The sequence below is a fragment of the Frieseomelitta varia genome, unplaced genomic scaffold (genome assembly GCF_011392965.1).
Source record: "Frieseomelitta varia isolate USP_RPSP 00005682 unplaced genomic scaffold, Fvar_1.2 scaffold_525, whole genome shotgun sequence".
Taxonomy (NCBI): domain Eukaryota; kingdom Metazoa; phylum Arthropoda; class Insecta; order Hymenoptera; family Apidae; genus Frieseomelitta; species Frieseomelitta varia.
The window spans coordinates 1-23876 of record NW_025110285.1 but is presented as its reverse complement, the minus strand read 5'-3'; the positions used below and the strand labels follow the sequence as shown (position 1 = coordinate 23876).

Sequence of the window (23876 nt, the reverse complement as noted above, 5' to 3'; positions counted from 1 at the left end):
TTACGTTATAATCGTTCTCTCTCTCTCTTTTTCGCGTCGCAAGGAAGAAAAAAAAACAACTCAAACGGGGGATAAATAATTTTCGTAAATCGAGCGAACTTCCAAGAAACGCGTCCCGCGCGTACACTCGAACCCGGAGGGGGGTTCAACGTCCAGATCGCCAAGAAGCCGTCTCGTTCTCGCCTTTCGCACGAAATCGAAGGATCATCGTTCACCGGCCACTCCCACAGTTTAACGCCGGTCGACGTTTCAATAAAATTCTCACCTGTGCGCGTTGGAAACCTCAATTAGGCCCCTCGAGCACTTGGGACCCTTCTGGCCCCCCCTTCTTGGACTCTTTGGCGGAGAACGTGGCGAAAGAACGTCGAAAGTCCGAGTGAAACGATTTCAATTGCGCGTGGCCTCAGCTGGTATTTTCACGAAGCCGCGACATTCCAGCGTCTCGTGGAAAAAGAGAGAAAGAGAGACAAAGAGACACAGAGAGAGTGAGTGAGGAAAAGAAACGGTGAAAACACGCCGAAATGCCTGGCCAGGCGTTTTCTGACGCGCAGCAGAACGACAGAAGGCGCCGTTTCTTCCCGCGTGATGATAATTCCACCGCGTGCACCGAGTTCCTCCCTAACTGCTCCACGCCGCGTGCTGATGCCCAACGCTCGCGACAAGATCCGCTTTTTATTCGCCGGGAACGCGCCTGCGGCCGCTCTGACAGCCGCTCGCGATTGACTCGTGCACGTTTCTATTCCGGCCTTTCGGAATTCCGATGGAAGTCGCGCGGTTAACACCGGCCCCGACACGCCGCGATCGTGCGACTTGCCGCCGTTTGCCGGAGAGAGTGCACGGGTGTTTTAGGCGAGTGGCGATGTGGCAGAATGGAATTTACTGGATGAATGGAATTACGGTTCGCCGAGTTTCTTTTTTTTCTAGAATTTTCTAGAATTTTTTTTCTTTTCTCTTCTTTGGAATGAAATTTCTGACGAAACGAACACGTGGACACGCGACTTTTAACCACTTTTGCGCTGATTGCGGACCGTAACGAGTGACCGAACCGTACATCGCTGGATAGAAATGATTTGCAGAAGCAATAAATTTATTATTTGTTTTGGCCTGGGTTACATTTTTGCAGTATATACTTAAAACTGAGAAAATATTGCAAAAAAAAAAAAAAAGAAACGTCATTCCAGCGGAGGAGGTTAAGTTAGGTGACATTGTGGAAGGCGAGAAAGGGATTTTCTGCAAAAGTTGACGAGTTGACGAGCGGATAGAATTTTGCAAATAAATAAAAATACAATTGATTTGATTTTTTTGAATAAAAAAAATTTCTATTTTGAATAGAAAAGAATTTTGATCAAATGATACATAAAGTTGGACAATTATGGAGGGTGAGGAAAAGATTTTTTATGGAAGGTAAAATCATAGACACAATCTTAAAGATGAATAAAATTACAGTTGATCTACTTTCTTTTTGCAACGAAACACCGGATAGAATGAAATGTTGATAAAGTGAAATACGCAACTTCCCAAGTTGGACATTATATGGAGGGCAAGAAAGGGAAGAGTTAACGTTTGGATGTGTGTGTGTCGGAGCCATTTAAACTTGGCCAAGTGTGTTTCTGCTTTCCGTACATTCGATATAAATCTATAGGAAATTCCACCTTTGGTATGTTGATTTAAGACTGGTTTAGGAAAGTTGCATGGATAGGATGAGGAAGGAGAGCAATGTACACTTGCAATTTTTTAATGAGAATAGTTGTTCGAGAATAGTAAATTGCAATGAAGTTTGAAAAGGTTGGAGAGACGAGTGAGAAGGTTGAAATATATACATTTGTGTCATTTATGTTATTAATAATATTGATTTAGTATTAATAGCATCAAGGTATTATTTATGCATACTTGACATAACATTTTGTGCAATATTATTGATACAATGTTAATAACATAATACTTGATACAATACAATATTATCGTAACACTCGAAACAGTTGATGAAGAGATGAATAGAATTAGAATATACAAGTACATTCGTATTATTAATATTACTCAACTATTATTTGATATAACATCATTAATTAATTAATTAATGATACAACTGATACAACGTAATTGACGTAATACTATTATTGACGTAGTGCTTGATATTATCAATACTATCAATGTGATACTTGAATGTAATTGATATAATAGTTAACATTATTAATTTGATGTGATATTATTGATGCAACATTCACGGACGTAGTACTTGATGCAATACTATCGATATTCATACCTAATGTTAATGTGAAGTAACGGGGCCATTTAATAAACTCGACAATTGTATCACACTTCAGTCGATATGATCGCAATTGTCTAATCGACATGTGTCTGTTGATCGATGGTTCCAGGCAGATGTTCCCTCAGATGAAGTTCCGTGTTTCCGGATTGGACGCAAAGGCCAAGTACATCCTTCTGCTGGACATCGTCGCGGCGGACGACTACAGATACAAGTTCCACAACAGGTAAGGAACCTAAGCGAAGCGTGCAAAAGCTGTAATCGTCGTGATTAGAACGTTCCGACGAATAATCGAATAAGCTCCACGAACTGTGCCAGGCTGTTGCGTTCGGAGCTGTTTCGTGACGACCGCGAACGCGAGAATCAACGCAATTATTCAATTACTCGTACGTTGCCATATCCGTGCCATATTTGCCTCTCGAACTTTTTTTTCTCTTTTTTTTTTCTCTCTTCGTAGCCTGTTCTAAAAATTCTCTCGTTAAGCATGTAATCGAGACGTTTCTTTTTTTCTTTTTTTATGAAAGAAAATGGTATGTCAAAAATGGTAGCTTAAAGAAATTTTCCCTCGGTATCGTGGCTCTCTTTTATGCTCGGTACAGTATGTTCATTTCTACGTTCTAAGAATCTGGCAATTTGAACGTATGTTAGTTAAATTTAAAGAAAGTAGAGATCTTGGGAATTTTGAAATTGAACGCACTTTTAATTTTGTCAGCCATTTTTCTAGTCCCGAATTTCTTTCAAAGAAACGAATAATTTTTGTCAGAGATTTTGTAAACATTTACAATTATCAAAATGACCAATTTATAAGTAAATTACCTTATAAATAATAAAAATGTAATAAATCAATTAATCTATAAATAATTTACAATTGTCAAAATTTATAATTTCCGTCGGAAATTTCGTAGACGTGGGTAAATATTTAAAAATTCAAACGATCATTCGAGAAATGCGCAAAATAAAAGCTTGCATTTAATTTAATTGTGTCATACGACCCTTCTGTTCCTTTATTTCAATGTTGTTCTGATGGAAATTTTACGCTTTGGTCGTCGGTTCATCAAGTTCCAGCACGGTAGTAACAGCAATAACAAACTCGTCCATCCAAGATCGTCCGTAAAGTGTTAGGAAATTTCAAAGAGAAGAAACGTAGAAACCTCGATTGTGCACGCGTGCAAACAGCAACCGAAGCGGCATGCAAAGCGAGCGGACAAAGAGGAGAGCCGAGTTTCTTTTTTTTTTTTTTCTCCAAGCAAACTCTGCCTATTTCCCGAGAAGTGAAACGTCTAACTTGAGAACAATTCCAGCCGAATGACTGATCCGTGGAGTCTGCAGCCTTCCCGCCGGTCATTAGCTCGCTATTAACTTTTTCCTTGGAAAGCCAAAACGCGCAGACACACGCGTTTCTCACGAGGCGTTCGTACGATCGTCTTCTGTCTGGCTATGTTTTTTCACCTCTTCTCCCGCGCGCGTCGCGAGGGTGCTAAACGGAACATAATCGAGCGACTCGGGAAAGCAGCCGGAAAATTCGCCGACCGACTTGGCGAAACAAACCTCCGATCGTGATCCCTCGCTCGTTCCCACGAAAACTTACGAAACGGTATCTAGCTGCGTTCGCTTCATTGTATTCCCTTTTTGTCCGCGCCGAGTCGTTTACGCGCTCTTGTTTTTCCCGCGTTTGGAGCCACGGCGTTCGTACTCTTCTTCTTTTTCTTCTTCTTCTTCTGCGTTTAGAGTTTCTTTCGAGATCTTGGCGCGAGATTTGAAACTTGCGGTACTTGGGAGAGATCGTGCGTTTTCTTTTTTTTTTTCGGAAGGAGGAGGAAAACGTGGAATAATGCGATTGCAAAAAAGGGGAGTTCAAGTGATAATTGAGCTACTAGCAGAGTTTGTCGAGACATTGGTTATTTTAGACGATAACTGTACTATGTTGTATTTTTGAGGGTGTAATTGAAAGGATGGAATTTTCTTGTATTTTCTAGTTCGAAATCTCCCACGAGTACATAAAAATCCGTATCTTGTAACATGTTTCAATACACACTCCATTTCGGATATTTCCATCTCTCAACAATCCTTTGTTTTGTTATACTATTATATTTCATTTATTATTTTTATAGATTATTTTGTTACATTCTATTTTCCATACCCGTGCAAAATACTATCGTTCGTTCCTAACAAGAAATTACACAATTGCGCAAGATATTATGTAACTTGACCTAAAAAAAAAGAGTTTCCGCCGTCGAGTTTCTCGAAAACGCGGGCAGTTCAGTTTTTATTTTGATATCGAGGCTCTTTTCGACGAGGTATAAAATCAATTCGCGAGGAACGAGAACGTGAGCGTGAGGTTCGCGAGAAGAGAAGTGGACAGAGTCGGCCAATCGAAAGCCAGACCACAATGAACGATTACATCACGCTGGCGACCGCAGCCACTTTGGAACTCGTCGAACGAGTTCTTCTTCGTTCGCTCGTTTTGACCCACCTGCGACCGATCCCAACGACCGGACACGCCTCCCTTAAAAGACAACAATCAGACCGAGAAACTCGCGCTATCGACACCTCTTTCCCTTCGTCACGCAATTTCACCGGTCTCGAGTCATCGTCAGCGATCCGTCACGTCATCGTCGCCTCGTTCGTTCCTTGAATGCTTTCCAATTCATCCCTTGGCGAGAATCGCAATCCTAACTTTCACGTGTCAATCGAACAAAGTCGATTAACTGTTGATCATCAAACTTTGTGTCTCTTAATTATTGAAAGCGTAGCTGTGAAAGAAAGTTCGAAAAAAATTTTTAACATTTTCATCTAGATTCTGTGATTTTCTGAAATTCAACGAAATCGAAATTTATTTCTCTTGTTATACTGTTTACTGGCGGAGTATTAAAAGAGATTTTACAGTTGAAAACATATTAACACATTTAACTTTTATCACGTTCATCGAGTAGCAAAAAGAAATTCTTTAATTACCTTGGTAAATTTTTAACAATTTTGTTTATCGAATGGCGACAACAAAATTTTTAAATCGATATACGATTTTTAATGATTCCTGTTTCCGTTCGTTGAACAGGACGAGAAATTTCGTAATTAATAAATTTTCTAACTCGTGTTACGAATTTTTAATGATTGGATGGAATTTTACAATTAATAAATTTTATGAATACACGTCACGAATTTCCAGTAACTGGATGAAATTTTACAATTTTACAAATTTCATAAATACGTATCATGGGTTTCTAATGATTCGATGTAATTTTATAATGCCACGAATTTCTAATGATTGGATAAAATTTTACAGTTAATAAATTTTATGAATAGACGTCACGAAGTTTCTAATGATTCGATGAAATTTTATAATGCCACAAATTTCTAATAATTGGATAAAATTTTACAGTTAATAAATTTTATGAATACACGTCACGAAGTTTCTAATGATTCGATGAAATTTTATAATGCCACAAATTTCTAATAATTGGATAAAATTTTACAATTAATAAATTTTATGAATACACGTTTCACGAGTTTCCAACGATCCGACGAAATTTGACAATTAATAAATTGTATGATACACGTGACGAGCGTCTAATGATTTCGTTGGTGTTTGCCGAGTGTAGCAGGTGGATGGTGGCGGGGAAGGCCGACCCGGAAATGCCGAAGAGGATGTACATCCATCCGGACTCGCCGAGCAGCGGTGAGCAATGGATGCAGAAGGTCGTGAGCTTCCACAAGCTCAAACTCACTAACAACATCAGCGACAAGCACGGCTTTGTAAGTACTGTACGTAACGCCAACCAAACAATTACTTACTTACTAGCCTCTAAGTTGGAGCTCCGAGTCTCGCAATTAATCGCTAACGTTTGCCCGGCTAACGACCTAACGATCGGCCGATTAAAAGCTCGTTAGGCCGCGTGCACGCGGCACTCTTCTCCGTCCTCGACGATGACCACTTAATGCTTTGTGCCTCTCGTTTCGCCAATATTTCTATCTTCCGTGATTTAGTCGCGAGCTTATCGACGCGCCAGATTAGACTCGACTTGCACATTGATTTTTATTTTGACAAGTACGCTTCTCGCGAAATTTCCTGCTCTTTGTGTAAAGATGTAAAATTTATTTATTTCGTTGATTATTCGAATATTCGTAACTGTTGCGTACTTTCTTTTTTCTTTTTTTTTTTTTGTGTCTGTGTGTGTGTGTGTATGTTTTATGTTAAGGTATGAATTTCAGGGAAGAGGAAATGAATTTGGATTTTATCTCCTTTCGGGTAAATTAAAGAGAAAAATGTTTCTTTGATTATGAGAAAGTAATAGGTAAAGATATTAAAAGTCTGAAATTTAGTTGAATTCCTAAGAAACAGAAAGAACCTAATAATCTGAAGAAAATCACCTTCTAATTATTATTACGTCGAAGAAAATATAAAATCGAAGAATCGGACGATTACTATATAGTCACAATAACTCTTACATTTACTATGCCTGGAAATTTTTCAAAATCCTCGATAATTATTATCAAAATGTAAAAAAATTTAATCTCTAAGAATTGTCAACAAATAACATCAATTAATCTAATTCTTGGTAATTACTATAGATGTATACTCTTCACTTGCATCCATGGAAACAAGAACTTTTCACTTCACTCTTACCATTCTCTACATTTAAAATTCAAAAATCAGTCGAGTTAATCTAACCTCAATAATTATTACAAATAATACCAATTACTCTACTATTAGTGATTACTATAGATATGTAGTATGAAGTCAATCTCTCCACTTGCATCCCCTTTCAAAAAAAAAAAAAAAAAAAAAAGAACCAACAATTCACTGGCATCGTTGGCTCTACATCTAAAAATCCAAAAATCACTCAGTTAATCTAACTTCGATCATTATTACAAATAATACCGATTAATGTGCTGCTGATAATTACTATGAAAGTCAATCTCTCGACTTACAACCCTGCCAAAAAGAATCTACCACTTCACTGGCCNCTCTGGATCAGAAAATCCAAAAATCGCTCGATTTAACCTAACCTGAATAATTATTACATACAACACCGATTAATCTGCTGCTGGTAATTACTATGAAAGTGAATCTTTCGACTTACAACCCTGCCAAAAAGAATCTACCACTTCACTGGCACTCTGGATCAGAAAATCCAAAAATCGCTCGATTTAACCTAACCTGAATAATTATTACATACAACACCGATTAATCTGCTGCTGGTAATTACTATGAAAGTCAATCTCTCGACTTACAATCCTGCCAAAAAGAATCTATCACTTCACTGGCCCTCTGGATCAGAAAATCCAAAAATCGCTCGATTTAACCTAACCTGAATAATTATTACATACAACACCGATTAATCTGCTGCTGGCAATTACTATGAAAGTCAATCTCTCGACTTACAACCCTGCCAAAAAGAATCTACCACTTTACTGGCCCTCTGGATCAGAAAATCCAAAAATCGCTCGATTTAACCTAACCTGAATAATTATTACATACAACACCGATTAATCTGCTGCTGGCAATTACTATGAAAGTCAATCTCTCGACTTACAACCCTGCCAAAAAGAATCTACCACTTTACTGGCCCTCTGGATCAGAAAATCCAAAAACCGCTCGAATTAACCAATCCCATGGGATTTCTCTGGCCAAAGTCCCCAGGGGGATTAAGTTATCGCGATGGATTTCGGCGTCAAGTAGTTGCAGCAGCCTCGGTGATGCCCCCGATGATGGTGGCCCGGTTCTCTCCTCTCTATTAGCCTCTCCCCTTGCACCCTCTTTTCCTCTCGCCGGTTACATATACATACAGTGGTCTCTCGATAGTGGTTTTCTCTGCGAGAGGAAGAAGAAAACGAAGAAGAAAAAGACGAAGACGAAGACGAAGAAGAAGAACAGGAGGAGAAAAGAGGATCCGAGGGTCTGCGGAAGCCAGCGTCGAAGCAAAGAAGCCTGGTTCTTTCAGGCGGCCACAGAGCACCGTTTCCTCTCTCTCTCCCCCCTCGCCCCCTCTTTTGCCCGGTGGACGTTGCGCACCGTTCTCCTTTTTTGCGAATCCTTTTTGCGGCAGTGGCGTGTCGGCGTCCTTTGAAGGATCCTGCATCGCTGGCTCGTGAAATCTAGTCCTCCGGGCCGGGGCCCAGAGCGATGTCAATGGCTGGCACAGCCCGACCTTTGTTACGGCCAGCACAGCCTTTCTCTTCCTCCTCGCGTCCTCCAGCTTCTCATCCCTTCGGCCCAGCTCTCTCGTCGTCCTTCTCTCCTCTCTTCTCTTCTCGCGATCGTTCTGATTCTCTTCTTATTGCTGCGTGCCAATACGCCACCGGATTTTTTTTTTTTTTCTCGTTCCCTCTCGCCTGGGACTTTTCCGATTTATCGGGGAGAGAAATTTTTAAAAGCAAAAGTTCTCGCGTTTTCGAATTTTTTTGTTCCAAAATGTTCTCAGTTTCAAGTATATTTCAGTGTAACTCGGGCAAAGCAAATAACAAATTTACTGCTTCTCTGATCGATTTCTGTCCAGCGGTAATATCATACCGGCGAGTTCGGAAAGAAAGCGGGCGAACTGTTGTATACGGGTTTGGTCACTCGTTATGGTCCGCAATCAGCTGCCAGCGCCCAGCGGTTAAATGCGTTCTCTGTTTCTTCTCTCACTTGTTGCAATTGCTGGCAATTGACCTTGCTAGGTTAATCTTTCTCTCAGTATTGGCAATAACTTTCTAAGTATATTGGTAATGCTTAAGTGTTATCTAGTAATATCTAAGTATTTCTCTCAGAGTTATCAATCAGCTTCGTTGCCAACGAGAAGCAGTCGTCGAAGACAAAGTGGGATCGTCAGCAAATCGAAATAAATAAATAACAAGTTTGATATGTTCATCGTGATATCTCTTCCGAGTCTCTTCTTTCGCCCACCGTGGAACACCGCCTGTTTCTCTCTTTTCTTTTCGTTCCCTTTTTTTTTTTTGTATTTTCCATTTTGTTCGAAGTGGGCCCTAAACGGGGTCTCGGGGGTAACCACCGTGTTAACCACGGTTCACTTGTGCCTCATCCACAGCTCTGTGAGCCTGTGCACGAGCCCAGAAAACGTGTAAGAGGGTCGCCGGAGCCGGTCAACCCTTTTCCGAATTCGGAGAACATTCGAGTAGCAGGAGCACGGTGTTGAAGTATCGCTTTGGTTCGCGAGATGTGGGGCGGAAGAAGGCTTTGAAGAGAGGCGGCCGTCAGCTGCTGGATCTCTATCTTGGCTAATTCACAGACGCGTTGCTAGCTGAAACGTCTTTTTCTTATATTTATGGCTTTCCACCCCCTTTGTCGAGGGCATATTAGGTCGGCACATTAGGCGTACGATGCGCCCTCTCTCTCGTTTCGAAGAATAAAACTTTAATCGTTCCCGATCCTACGTATTTCCCACTTTCCCTCCTTCTTCTCGTGAAAGAACAATTTTCCGACTGACGAATATATATGAATTGTATTAAATTGTATTGAACGTTCTTTAATGTCACACGATCGCAATTTCATTGTTTGTTGTTGCGAACGTTAACAATTAAACCGTGAATATTTATTTAACTCATCGCGGACCCATGACAGCTGGTTCGCGGACCATAACGAGTGACCGAACTGTGTATACAACGAGAAATTGTCGCTTTCTTTTGAAACCTGTCGATATGTCACTGGATAGAAATGATTAAGAAGCAATAAACTTATCATTTGTTTTGGGTTATACTTAAATATACTGAGAAAAACTTTTATCCACTATATAAAAACTGAGAAAATGTTGCAATTTGGGGCAAAAAACACGTCGTTCCAGCGCAAGAGGTTAATTTAAGAAAGTCGTTGCATCTCGCTGTTGTGGCCAAAGCACGCGCAAAGTTTCGAAGTTTGGAAATATTTCGTTTCCAAGTCACCGTAGTTGAAGAAGATCCCTCGCAACGATCCTTCACCGCCACGAGACGAACCGCTTGGACAAAAAGGGGCGAATCGTCGGAGAAAGCGAGTCGAGGAAAAACAATCGCAGGTGCCACGACTCGACACTGCTGACGTTCCCCTAATTTCCCCGGGCAGAAAGCAGGGAAAATTAGCGCGGACAGCGTTCGGGACGAGGGATGCGGACAGATCGGTAATCTCCTCGGCTCGAGCCAAGCCGAGTCGAGTCGGCCTCTTTCCCTTTGTCGGGGAAAATCCCGTCGCGGCAAACAAAAATCAGAGACACTCGACTCGGCGCTCGAGTCCTTCGAGAGATGGCTTCTCCTCGAGTGCTCGCCTTCAGATCCCTGGGCACACGAGCAAACACAGCTCCAGCTAAAGGACCACGGGGTCAGCAAACACCGGGAAATACGGCCGGCTCCTGTTGCTCCCGTTTCTCTCTCTCTCTTTCTTCTTCTTCTTTTCTTCTTTTTGGACGAGAAGCTTTGGTGAATTTGGTTTTTTCAAAACGCGTGGGAATGTTTCGGGAATGCTCGTCCTCGAGCGTGTTTTCTGGGTTAATGGATTGAATATTTGGTCAATTCCTCGTGGAAGTTTGCCCTGCTTCCCGACGAGGTTCCTTTGTTACCCTGGGATATATTTTTCGATGGTTATTTGGCGGATTTCGAGTGTTTCCTTTTTGTTCTTTGGGGCACGAGTGCCCGGCAAGTGCTTGAACGTACATTTAATGATTACGGATGGAACTCCATCCGATTGATCAGGTTTTAAATTAGTCGGAAAATTCTCTTTTGATTCAACAATCAAATTTCAAAGAATTTGCTTCAATTCAATTGCTACTGTAACCAGAATTAAAACAGTCATCGGGATAACGATTACTTTTTTTTTTAAAACCAGAGCACAGTTTTCGATCGCGCGAAACGATCGCAAGTTTCAAGGAAAACATCTTCTCCACTATCGACAAAAAAAAAAGTTATTTCGTAGCTTAATTCTCAGTAATTTCGATTTGCTGACAATACTTTACACTTTACGTTGTCACGAACGAAAATAAAATGCCTTATCATGATAATTACCACGAACAACCGAAATAGAATTCCTTCGTCAATAATGATTATTTGCAACGAAAAAGAACAAAAAAACATTTTCGGCCACTTGTAATTGTCATCCGTAACCAAAAACTTAATCACGTAGTTTCCTAAAAAATTGTCTTTACGTTCTTAGCCGAATATTTCCAATAAACAAGAAACGAATTACTTTTTTCGTAAAAATCTTTGATGCGATGATTTCGTAAAAATCTGCGATAACGTTTGCTTATGTTTGGCTATGTTTGCAAGCTGTTAGCTTGAAAGTAACGTTTAATTACTAATTACAACAACGTGTAATTAATAACAAAGTATAGTCAATAATCAATGAATTAGCAAACCTTTTCAAATTTTAACATTCAAACTTACGTGACTTCAAACTTGTACAAACTGCGTAATACATTCCTATCATCGATCATTTTACACTTTTTCGTGCACTCGTTTTTATACCTCGCCGTGTGAGTTATGCAAGATATTTCGAAACGAATTCCTTTGGTAAAATGCGATTTGGTGAAATTCGCGAGCAACGAGACGGTTTGAGGCGGTTTGAGCAACAGAGGAGGCCACGGTGTCGCCTCCGGTTTTCCCTCGATTTAGTCGTTTTCTCCGCGCCACTTGACCCGCTGCCGCCTTTATCAAGAATACTTGATCTCCGCGTTTAATCCGCGCCGCGAGCAGGCATCGGTCGTCCTTTCAGCCGAGTTCGGCCGACCACCGGCATAAAGAAGATCCGGGCGACTCCTCGTTTTCGAGTGCCTCGACAAAAGGGCCAACGTCGCCACGCCTGGCCCGTCCTCCGCTCCTCTCGTCAACACACCACCTTCCTTGTCTGTTCTCAGGATTTTCTCGAGATGCGAATTTTCCTCTTCTCTCTCTGAACTGCTGCACGCTGTCCCGAAGAAATTTGAAAGTCGTTTGAACGAGTTTGTTCAAGAATGGCAAGTACATGTCGATAGAATTGTTTTTGAATATTTCTGGAGTATTGGAAAAAGTGTCTACAATTCGTTCGACTCGGTCTACGTTTATGTTTCGAGATATGACTGTAGCTAAAATATTATTAAGTTCGGCAAGGATCTGAATTTTTTCTAAACCCCAGAGGCCAAAGAAAGGAAAAAAAAAAAAAGTTACTTCGAAACCGAACCAGAGGAACGTGTCATGAACCGTGCTTTCGAAGCCAGAAAAATGTATCGCGCTCACGAAAATACAGAACGCCAACGAGAGAAAATATTATAGTTGGAGAAATGAACAATCCTTCAAACCGAACCAAACCAGGTGAAAAAGGTGTATATACAGGGTGGTCACGAAACGACACGAGACAAAAACAACTTCTGCAAGCACGTGTTATTTCATTTGGAAGCATAATTAACGGATATTTTTCAGTGTTACATGTGAAAAACAAATGACCACCATTTTGGGAATAAACAAGCTGTGACTTTATCAAACCCCTTCAGTCTTTCAGCCACCCTGCACACATGTATAATACAGACAGAGAAAATAGTAGAAGAGAGAGGTAGAATCAGTTTTAATGTCCATTTGCCGTGGCGCGGGCACCAGCCGTGGATCCTTTTTCCTTTTTTTCCAATATTCCGAAAATTAAAACGGGAAACAATCAGCGCGGACGGACAAATCGAGCGAAACTGGATCAAACGTGCCTCGCAGCTTTAATTATCCAGTATGTCGAAGCCGGTACGAGCGAGCAAGCGAAAAAAAGCTTCGTAGCCGCGAGAGGAGTCCGACTGGCGGATGCCGCTCGGGAAATTGCGCGCTCCCGTTTTTTTTTTTTTTTTCCCCTCCGTGCCGTGATTTGCTTAGCGTGTAGCTGCACACCTGTGCTCTCTTTCTCTCTCTTTTTCTGTTTCGACCGCTCGACATGTCGCTTAGTCTTCCATCGCCGTTCCTCTGTATCTCGCGCTTGATTTTTTCCCCTCCCCCTTGCCCCGATTCATCCCCGATCGGTGACTGCCGTGATCGAAATTGTTTCGAGCGCGGGACCAACTAGCCTGGTCGCTGATGAAAAAGAATTGAAGCGAGTGTATCTAGTTTTGCGTTCGAGAGTTTGTCGCTAGAGTTGTTTCGGAGAAGGCGTTTTTCACTCGAACGAGAGTGTTTGACGAGAAGTTCGAAACGAGAGATTTCTCTGTTTTGCCTTCGATCTTAGTCTCCTGCGTTGGAATGACGTGGCACACACAAAATTGCAATATTTTCTATTATTGTATTATGTATATTTAAGCAAAACAAAACAGGCAGAATAAATAATAAATTTATATTACTTCTCAATCATTTTCATCTGGTGATGTTATACCGACGAGTTCGAATGAAAACGAAAGCGACGATTTCACTGTATACGGTCGCTCGTTATGGTCCGCAAACCAGTTGCCAAGCGCAAGGGCTTAAATAATTTCATTTTATTTTGGAAAATTTTACGCACCCCGATGAATGTCTTGGAATTGGTTTGAAATAGTTTCTACCTTCCTTCGCTCTGTCAAGTTTTTCAACATTACATTCGAATATTTTATGACGAAATTAATTAATTAAAGAGACAAAGGAACAAGGAAGATATTTGAAACAAGCTCTACTAAGTTGTTTAAAATCACATTCGAGTTTTATTTCGCGATAAGTGTGACGCAATACAAAATAATTTAATCAATTAATTATAGAGTCGTTATTAATGACAAATGTCTTTCGTTTTCCTTCACAGTGTCGACATTCCGAAAACAGTTAAGAAAATTAGGATGGAACAAACGTTAGGGTGTTTGCACAGGGGATGGGACGCTAATGTTCTTTCCAGAAACCGTGATCTTTATCTCTTCTACCCTTTCTCTATTCCTTAGTGCATCGCTAAAAATCTATTAAGCAAAAGCTTCTCTACCGCAGATAACATTTTACTAAACTTTCGAAAAACACTCTAACAAAACTGAACAACATCCTTTGTCCATAAAAAGGAATGAAATTCTTGCCTCGTAACGATAGAGTTAATTGATCGAAAACCACCCCCAACGGCAAAGAACACAACCAAACATTGACCAGAAATCCTCGTTTACATTTCTTGATTTCATGCGAGCGTTAGACGCATTTACACCTGTATATTGGAAAACGTCATTTACCATACGAGTACAAAATTTGAAGATTGCATATAAGAATCATTCTCCGCGCGTATCATTCGACGATTCTCTTGACTAAAACACGTATCTGTTGTTAATTATTTTTAATGACTTGCTTGTAATATTTATAATCTATTATTAATTATCTCTCGTTATTAAATTATTTTTAATTATTAACTTGCGATATTTATAATCTATTGTCAATTATCTCTCGTTATTAAATTATTTTCAATTACTAACTTGTGATATTTATAATCTATTGTCAATTATCTCTCGTTATTAAATCATAATAACATCAGATTGAATCGCACGATTCAAAACGACGATCTTTAAATGCAGCGCGGCGATATTTCGAAAATATAACGTTCGAACATTAGAACAGAAAATGTCATTTTCAAACATTAGAATAGAAAAATTGCCCCAAAGCTCGTGATTATATAACATTTCGTATTATAATCAGCAAAGTAAAAAAAAAAAAAGAAATTTCACTTTGAAAGTCGCGCTGCGCTGATGAGACGCGTATAGGAAATCCCGTTTTTATTCTCCCTGTCTCGAAACATCCTAATAAAAAGAAAAAAAAAAAAAAAAAAGGACGGGCAAAGAACGAATTACTTTTCGTCGAACAAGACCTCACCGTGTTTTCTCTCTCTCTCTCTCTCTCTTTTTTCTTTTTCTTCTTTTTTTTCCCTCCCGTTTCTACACGCTCGTCCCACGCGGCCCGCGTTGCGTGCACGCACCCACAAGCACACGCTGTCTCATTACGGAATCGCGTGCGCGTCGAGGCGTCATTCGTGTGAGCTTCGACCGTGGTCGGGGGCCATTTTGCTGTTCGCCGTGCGACCAACACCGATCCGATTCGTGTTGCGCGCACTCGCGTGTCCTGCTGCACTCCTCGCGAGCGTGTTGCACGCGCCATTGCTGCACCGTTCCCTCCTACACCCTCTCTGATTTCCGACTGGCAACGCCGCCACGTCCACGTACGTATGTTGTTCGATCGACATTGGCGAGCAAATTTTCGGACATTTTGCTTTTGACTGGCGAAGAGTATCGGGACGAGGTCAGCTGCAGCGATCGGAATTTCACATGCGGAGCGAGTTCAAAGTTCCTTCTGTCTTTTCTTTTTTTTAACTTTTTTTAAGAATTTTTGAGAAGAATTTACTGAGGTGAGCTTCTCCAAATTATCGCGACTTGCATTCTCTGAAACAAACCTTCGTAGTTTAATTTTACGAAATTTAAATGTGACGTCAACAACTCTCTCTTTACCAGTCTTGAAGTAAAAGGTGTCTTTTAAAAAAAAAAATCTCGTTAAAAGTGAAGAAGTAAAAGCACGTCGCGAGATTCGAACAGTTTTCCCCGAATTGAACGAAAAATCATTCGACGCTTCCCCCCTCAAAGAAAGAGGGGAGAGGGATGTAAGGAAGAAAACAAACGGAAAGAGATAAAAAAAAGAAGGCTTTTATTCAGGTATAATCAGAGCCGAGGGACGTGCAAATTCACCGGAGGCAGAAAGGAACGTGTGAACGAGAGAACCTCGTGAAATCCACCCCTTCGCCGCCGCGGTCGTCGTCGTCGTTCCGGTTAGAATCTGCCGCAGAATTCGCGCGGGCGCGATCGTTACCGTAGAGAAGAGAGGCGTCCCCGAGGGAAATCTGCAGGAGTGCGTGCCGAATGTGGTCATGCCAAACGATTCACAACGAACCGCCACGTTTGTCTGCCAGAAGGGAGGGCAAACCCTTCCCCTTGTTCGTTCCTCTTCAAACGCGATTGATGACATTTCGGAAACTTTCCACCAGACGATGATTCTCGTCCCCTCTCTTCCTCTCTCGCCCGGATTTGATTTCGCTCGATCCGCTTCGAATTTTTGATATTTGCCCGATTTGTTTGAAGTATTAAAGATTACGGATTAAATCGGGCACGAAGAGCATCTTGCAAACTGTAGATTGAATTCATTTGGAGGTTTAATCTCGCTGGTTTGTCTCCGATTTCGTCGAGAAGAGAATGGTGGATCACGGATTATATAGGATGGGCCCAAAGTTTCTTTTTTTTTTTTTAAATAAAATGTTAAAAAAAGATTAAATATATACAGTAGAAAAAAATGACGGATTTATTTTAGTACGAAGTGATTTTTAGTTCACTCTGTAGACTGTATATTACAGATTAAATTTATTGTATAATAAAACGTTAAAAGAAAAATTAAATATATATAGTAGAAAAGAAATGACGGATTTATTTTAGTAGGAAGTGATGTTTAGACTGTAGATTACAGATTAAATTTATTATATAATAAAATGTTAAAAGAAAAATTAAATATATATAGTAGGAAAAAAATGACGGATTTATTTTAGTAGGAAGTGATGTTTAGACTGTAGATTATAGATTAAATTTATCATATACTAAAATGTTAAAAGAAAAATTAAATATATATAGTAGGAAAAAATGACGGATTTATTTTAGTACGAAGTGATTTTTAGTTCACTCTGTAGACTGTATATTACAGATTAAATTTATTGTATAATAAAACGTTAAAAGAAAAATTAAATATATATAGTAGAAAAGAAATGACGGATTTATTTTAGTAGGAAGTGATGTTTAGACTGTAGATTACAGATTAAATTTATTATATAATAAAATGTTAAAAGAAAAATTAAATATATATAGTAGGAAAAAAATGACGGATTTATTTTAGTAGGAAGTGATGTTTAGACTGTAGATTATAGATTAAATTTATCATATACTAAAATGTTAAAAGAAAAATTAAATATATATAGTAGGAAAAAATGACGGATTTATTTTAGTAGGAAGTGATTTTTAGCCCACTCTGTAGATTGTAGATTACAGATTAAATTTATTATATAATAAAACGTTAAAAGAAAAATTAAATATATATAGTAGGAAAAAATGACGGATTTATTTTAGTAAGAAGTGATTTTTAGCCCACTCTGTAGACTATAGATTACAGATTAAATTTATTATATAATAAAACGTCAAAAGAAAAATTAAATATATATAGTAGAAAAAAAATGACGGATTTATTTTAGTAGAAAGTGATTTTTAGCCCACTCTGTAGACCGTAGATTACAGATTAAATTTATTTAGAGGTCTGTTTCCAATTTTCGTCAAACAAATGTAGATTATATATAATGTATTATATATATTATATATTATACATTATATAGGGTGGGTCGAACTTTCTACGGGCTAAATAGCGAAAGAAAACAGAAATAAATAAAATTACCTGACGTATAAACAGTAGTATATCTTGCTATCGGAAGTATAAGCCTCATTCTCTCCTTCGTGCCACTTGCTTATCTCGCCATTTAAATAGTAATACTATTATTTGCTCGGTAAACATAGCTCCATGTTGCATAGCTCGATTAACGAGCGCGTATTCGGTATCAAGACATCATCGCGCCGGGCTGATTCAGTGCCGGGCAATTTGCGTTCGTCGAGCGAGAAACGGGCGTGGAATCCGGTCCGTGGTGGCTGTGTTGATCGTTATAATAAATGGGATAATGACATAACGGGTACGCCACGGACATTGAGGGGGCCCAGATATGCATAATTATTGCGTTTGAATCAGCGTTCGCGGTTCCCTTCGTTCTTCTTCTGTGTTCGAGAAGGGTGGACACCTCTCGCACGAGCAACACTTCTTTCGCCAAATAGAAAACATTTTTCCTTTTTCTTTCTTCCATTGCCACCGAACGATTTCTCACTTTGCACGTATTTTATTTGTCATTGGTAAATTTTGGAAATTTTCAGAAACACATTCGACATATTTAAACGAGAAGATTATTTTTTTTTTTTAGTATCTAGTGACGTTGAACAATTATTTCTTTTGAAATTATTTATTTTCGTTACGTTATATAAATTTGATGGACCGAAGTGAAGAACTTTTGATCGTCGAGCAAGAGGATTCTTTTTTAGTGTCTACTATCTAGTACTGCAATAAATAAAAGCGCAAATGTAAATTAAATAGAACTATCATTACGCAAATTAGACTGATAATTTATTACTATTATATATTATATGTTTATATAAATTACTATTGTATATTATATATTTATTATATAAATTGTAGACAATGTTTTCGACACAACAAAAATCATATTTCTCGTATCCGTTACTGCGTTACTACGTTACTGTATAAAGCAAGATTTGATTATGCATTTTACCCTTGATCAATACGAGAAAGTTAAACGAGAGTGTGAACAGTTAGAAATTTTCCCATAGAAATTGTCGTTAACTTCAAACAATGTTGGATTGTTGGAAGAAGCGCAGATGCGTACTTCGAACAAAAAGATTCTCCGAGGAAAAATTTACCCTACAGAGCGTTAGAATTGTTCCGTAGATTAGAGAATCGAAGGTTGCATAAATATTTATTCGACTGGCTTAAGAAAAACTACGTCACTGTATCGCGTTCTGAACGCTCTAAGCCACGAAATGAAACTGAACAGCGGGATGTACAGTTTTACAACTTCGGTAATCACTTTGAGTTCTTTCTATGTACTGACGTCTTATTAAAAAAACTTGGCGGCCGAACGCTGATTCGCGGAATCAGAAACACCGTTTGTCTATAACCGCCGTGGCACACACGGTTCTATTAAACGCCGACGCCATTCTTATCAAACGTCACTTTTATCAATGTCACTTATAAGTGTGGCTGGCCGTAAGTTTTTATTGCCTTTGTCGACTTAGACCGCGTGTTTGCGTTATCGGGCGTTTAGGGGAAGTTACTCGAACGTACGCTCGCCTTGCTAATGGTAATTCGAAGGAAGCCTTTTTTTCTTTTTTTCTTTCATTTGCGGCACCAACGAGTCTTAGTTTCGGAGTATCGATTGCAAACGATTTGGATGTAAATCTCGAAAAAAAAAAACAGATAGAAAAAAAGAGAAGGAAAGAACTCGATTTACATTTGAAAGGAAAAAATGGTACTTCTGGAACTTCTATAATAATAATGAAAACCGAAAACTAATTACGCGAAACAAATTCTCTCGCGAACCTATTATTTTGCTTCACATTAATTTACGTAATTTCAAATGTAGAAAATCCTCGAGAATGATTGAAAATGGCGCTTTTGAGTTTCAGGCGCGTGCCATCTAGACTAATGATAAAAACGAAAAATTACGTGATTCAATTACGTAAAACATATTCTCTCGCAAATTAATTTACGTAATTTCAACTGTAGAAAATGAATAGTTAAATAAAAGGATTAAATATCAAATATACAAAATCCTCGAGAATGATCAAGCAGATAGTAAAATTATCTTTTGAGCCATCTAACACACATCCAACTAAAACACATCAAAAATTACGCGATTCGAAAGAATTCCTTTTTCACAAGTCATTCTACTTCAACTTAAATTACGTCGCGAAAATCCTCGAGTATGACTGAAATTGCAACATAAATCTCAGTCTCGCCTCGTCGTAAGTGTACGTCGAAATCACTCTGGTAATCGTGGAGCAGAGAGATTGTCCCTGAAGGGATACTTAAAAACAATGGCCTTTCCGTGGCGATATCGACGAAGACGACGCGCTCGTCGTGGGCGTAATGAAACGAAAAGCCGACGTATTCGTTTCGCGAGGAACACGACGGGATGGATTTTCCATGCGGGAAGAGGCAGGCGCGTGTGGGTCGATCGAAACCGCGTTAATTCCACGATAAAATTACTCCGAGCCGTTTCATTATCTGCTGTTTAGCGCCTACTCCTCCGGGCTCTAACAACCCTTGCGGTGACTGATTACAATCTTTATGGCGCGCGGCCTGTTGGACACTTCGTTAACCGGTGTCGTGCAATTATCCTCGCCGATACGACTACGTACGATCGTAATCGGTATTTTCGAAGTATTTTTCATTTATCAGCGTTACTTCTGCTCGCCTTTTTTCGCTCGTCGTTCGAATGGAATTGCAGTGAAATTTTGCAGGCATATTGCACAGAGCCGTGTTCTCTCGGGTGAGATTAATTTCTTCTCGCAGAGAAATGTATCTTTATTCGCAAAATATATCGTATCGTGTATTTTGTCACTGTGAAATTTAGGTTCGTTAGGCCTCTCAGAAGTCGGGCCAGAGTTTTCTTTTGGAAGGAATAAATTTCTTTTCAGACGCGATAGATTCTCTCAGAGAATTGTCTTGTAATTTCTAAATGTAATTTTCTCACAGTTCCAGTTGTTCACACGAAGCTGTGAACTTTCAAGAAGCAATTCTATCTTTGGAAGTAAATTTTTTTTGCACGTTTCTCCCGACGAATTCAGCTTCGAACAAGGTATCGTGATTGAGCGTGCAATTTCTAAACGCGCCGTTTACTCCAAGCTCCGAACTTTCAAGAACAACTTTCTCCTTTTCGAACGAAATAAATTTTTTCAAAAAGTTAAAAAATTTGAAATTTAAAATATAAATTTAAATAATATAAAATGTACAGGTTTTAAAATTTTAAAAAAATTCTGAAAACCAAAATTAATAGCGTCGCGGATGAGATATCGTGTAATTTCCAACTACAATTTTTTCAACAGTCCTCCGACGGTTGAGCGCGCGTTGTTTGCTCGAAACTCGTAAAACTTTCGCGAAGGGGTCACTCGAAACACGAAGGTGTTCGAACGATTGTTGGGAATTTTTCGAAAAATTGGCCGCCAGTTCTCAATATCTGGGGAATCGCACGTGTCGAATGCTAATGCGCGGCCGGCACCTGCACAGCCGGCAATATAAGAACCGAACGAAGGCGAAAGACGGTTGTTCACCGTCTCCTTCTTGCGCGAGTACGATCGACAGGCGACAAAAGGGTTAGAGGGGGGTTGGGCGATGGTAAGAAGGACAAGAGGAAGGACGATGGTGCATGCGGGCGCTGATTAACGACTGAGGGCTGTTGCGGCCCGCTGCTGCAACCGCACAGACCTCTCGATGCGTGTGGTTCACTGAGTTAAAAATATCTTTGGAGTAGTCGCAACTCGATTCATAATTCTTTGTAAATCTTTCGCGTGATTTTGTTACATTGTCTCAATTTACATGGACGACAACTTCAACGTCAATCTGTACTCTTTGCGGATTGATTCTTTGTCGGTGAAATTATCGAGTCACGTCAAACCAAGTCAAACCAAACCAAACCATATCAAAGGAAATCAAAATGTGCTAGTTTGAGCGATTCTTCGATAAATAGAAGCTTGTGTTCTTTGTTACGTTGCAGACTCTTGTCTCACCGAGTTCAAGTTTTATAATTGCGACAGTCACCATGGTAGTTTAATAATGGAGTTTTTGGAATTTTTAGAAGATGACGTAGGAATTTATATAACTTATGATTGGTACAGTACTTCGATGCCTACATTTGTGATGACTTCAACGTCAGTTTGTATTCTTTGTTGGTGAAATTATTGCGTCACATCAAACTAAATCAAACCAAACCAAACCATATCAAAGGAAATCAAAATGTGCTAGTTTGAGCGATTCTTCGATAAGTAGAAGCTTGTGTTCTTTGTTGTGTTGCAGACTCTTGTTTCTCTGAGTTCAAGTTTTACAATCGTGATAGTTAAATAATGAAGATCTTGAAATGTTTAAAAGATGACACACGAACAATTCACATAACTTACGATTTGTGTATTACTTCGATCTCTACATTGAATGACAACTTCAACGTCGGCCTGTACTCTTCAGGAATATTCTTCGCAGATTAATTCTTCATCAACGAAATTATTAAACCAATGTACGTGAAAATGATGAATATTCGATTGGCAAATGCTCTCCGGACAGAACGGAAAATAACCAGGGAATGTGACCCAAATTTGGCGGTTTGGCCCACGAAATTGCAGGCGAAAGCACGGACAGAAGCCAGAGGCAGAGAACGTCTCTCTCTCTCTCTCTCTCTCTCTCTCTCTCTCTTTATCTGGGCGAGTTGACCGCGGCATGGAAGTCTAACAGTCCACCGCGTACGCCACGAAATTACAGTGGGAACACGGAACCGTCAGGCTGACCTCGCGGTCAGCGGCTTGAGCCTCCTGTATGTACAACGCTTCTCTCTCTCTCTCTCTCTCTCTCTCTCTCTTTCATTTCGTGGCTCATCGAAAACGACGGGTGAGTGACAGCTGTCACACCGCCGACGCTTCTTTTGCGAAAGGGAAGGAAAGGAAAAGCGATACAGTGTGTAGTGATCGAAAACGCGCGAGCAAAACCGCGGCAGCTGTTGCCTCCGGTTCGATCGTGTCGTCTCTGGTCGAAGAAGCTCGACAGGTGACACGCGCCGCTATAAATCGTGAATTAGAATGTCAGCTGGCTGAATGTTATCCGGTAACGAGTCGGCTGTCGTGTAAAGACCGTGTCTTCGATGGACGGGGTGGCGCTGGAAAAGCTATTTTGCTCCCCTTGTTGGAAATCGAAATGTACTCGAGCAGTTTCGGGTAATCTCTACGAGACCGAACTAACTGTAAACTGTAAACTGAACGAAGTTCTCACTCGACTCATGTCTGTCGGTAATTGTTTTAAACTGATTGGAAACTGCGAAATTTAAGGGATACTTAAATTCGAAACTCTGACATGTGTAACGTCGGTTTTTGCAATTGCAGTTTGTAATAAGAGTTTGTTCACTTTAGTGCCGAGGTAAAAATATTCAAATTGAAGTAAATTGCTGACTATGTTGTCGATAATGTTAATGGAAGTTCCAACCCCTGCAGAAAACGTCCAAAGTCATTTTTCGTGTAATAACTTGGAAGCGTTCTTTTCTTCCAACCTCTATCTCCCGTTAAGAGAAATTCCAACCTCTTCATGAAATATGCAAAATCAGCTTTTTCAATTACAATTGATAAGAACGGCACGTTAAAATATCAAGCTGGGGTGGATAAAATTGCTGTCTACGTTATTAATAATGTTAACAGAAGTGCCAACTCCTCTAGAAAACGCTCAAAGTGATTTTTCGTAGCAATTTGAAAGAATTTGAAGATATCATTAACAGATATTTCAACCCCTCCAGAAAATACAAGAAATTTCTATAATTTACAGTAATTCTTATTTTAATGTATCCAAATATCAAACTGAAGTAAATTTCACTCAACGAGATTATTTCACGATCTGCTATTATCTTAGTTAATTATATTACTTGCGCTGACAACTGACTGCGGACCATAACGAGTGACCAAACCGTATGCAAATAATTCGTCGCTTTCTTTTTTTGAAACTCACTGGATATCACTGGATAGAAATTATTATTGAGAAGTAATAAATTTACTATTTGTTTTGTCAATTTTGTTTTACTTAAATGTACTTAAAACTAGAGAAAATGTTATAATTTTGGAACAGAAAAAACTCTCGATGTGCGTCATTCCAGCGCAAGAGGTTAAAATTCAAAAAAGTTTCCTTCTAGTAACGAAAATCTTTGGGAAAATACCTAAATATCCATTCTCTTCACTCTGCTTTCCAAATGAAAATAAAAATCACGTTACAAAATCTAAGAAACCTCGTTCCACCGACAAAAATCCCCTCGGAAAGTATAAAAAATACGAAAAATCATCCACCCTCCTCCCTCCTCCCCTCAAAAAAAAAAAAAAAAAGAAAAGAA

At 39.5% G+C, this 23876-nt stretch overlaps 1 protein-coding gene across 1 annotated transcript in view; it reads left to right on the top strand.

Annotated features, from left to right (window-relative positions):
- The window catches only part of LOC122533413 (optomotor-blind protein-like), a 76478-nt gene extending 70324 nt beyond the window's left edge, over positions 1–6154 (top strand). Inside the window, exons 3-4 of the mRNA XM_043663067.1 lie at positions 2379–2492; positions 5866–6154. Coding sequence (XP_043519002.1) covers positions 2379–2492; positions 5866–6154 — 403 coding nt within the window. The remainder of the gene's footprint in view (positions 1–2378; positions 2493–5865) is intronic.
- The last annotated feature ends 17722 nt before the right edge of the window (positions 6155–23876 follow it).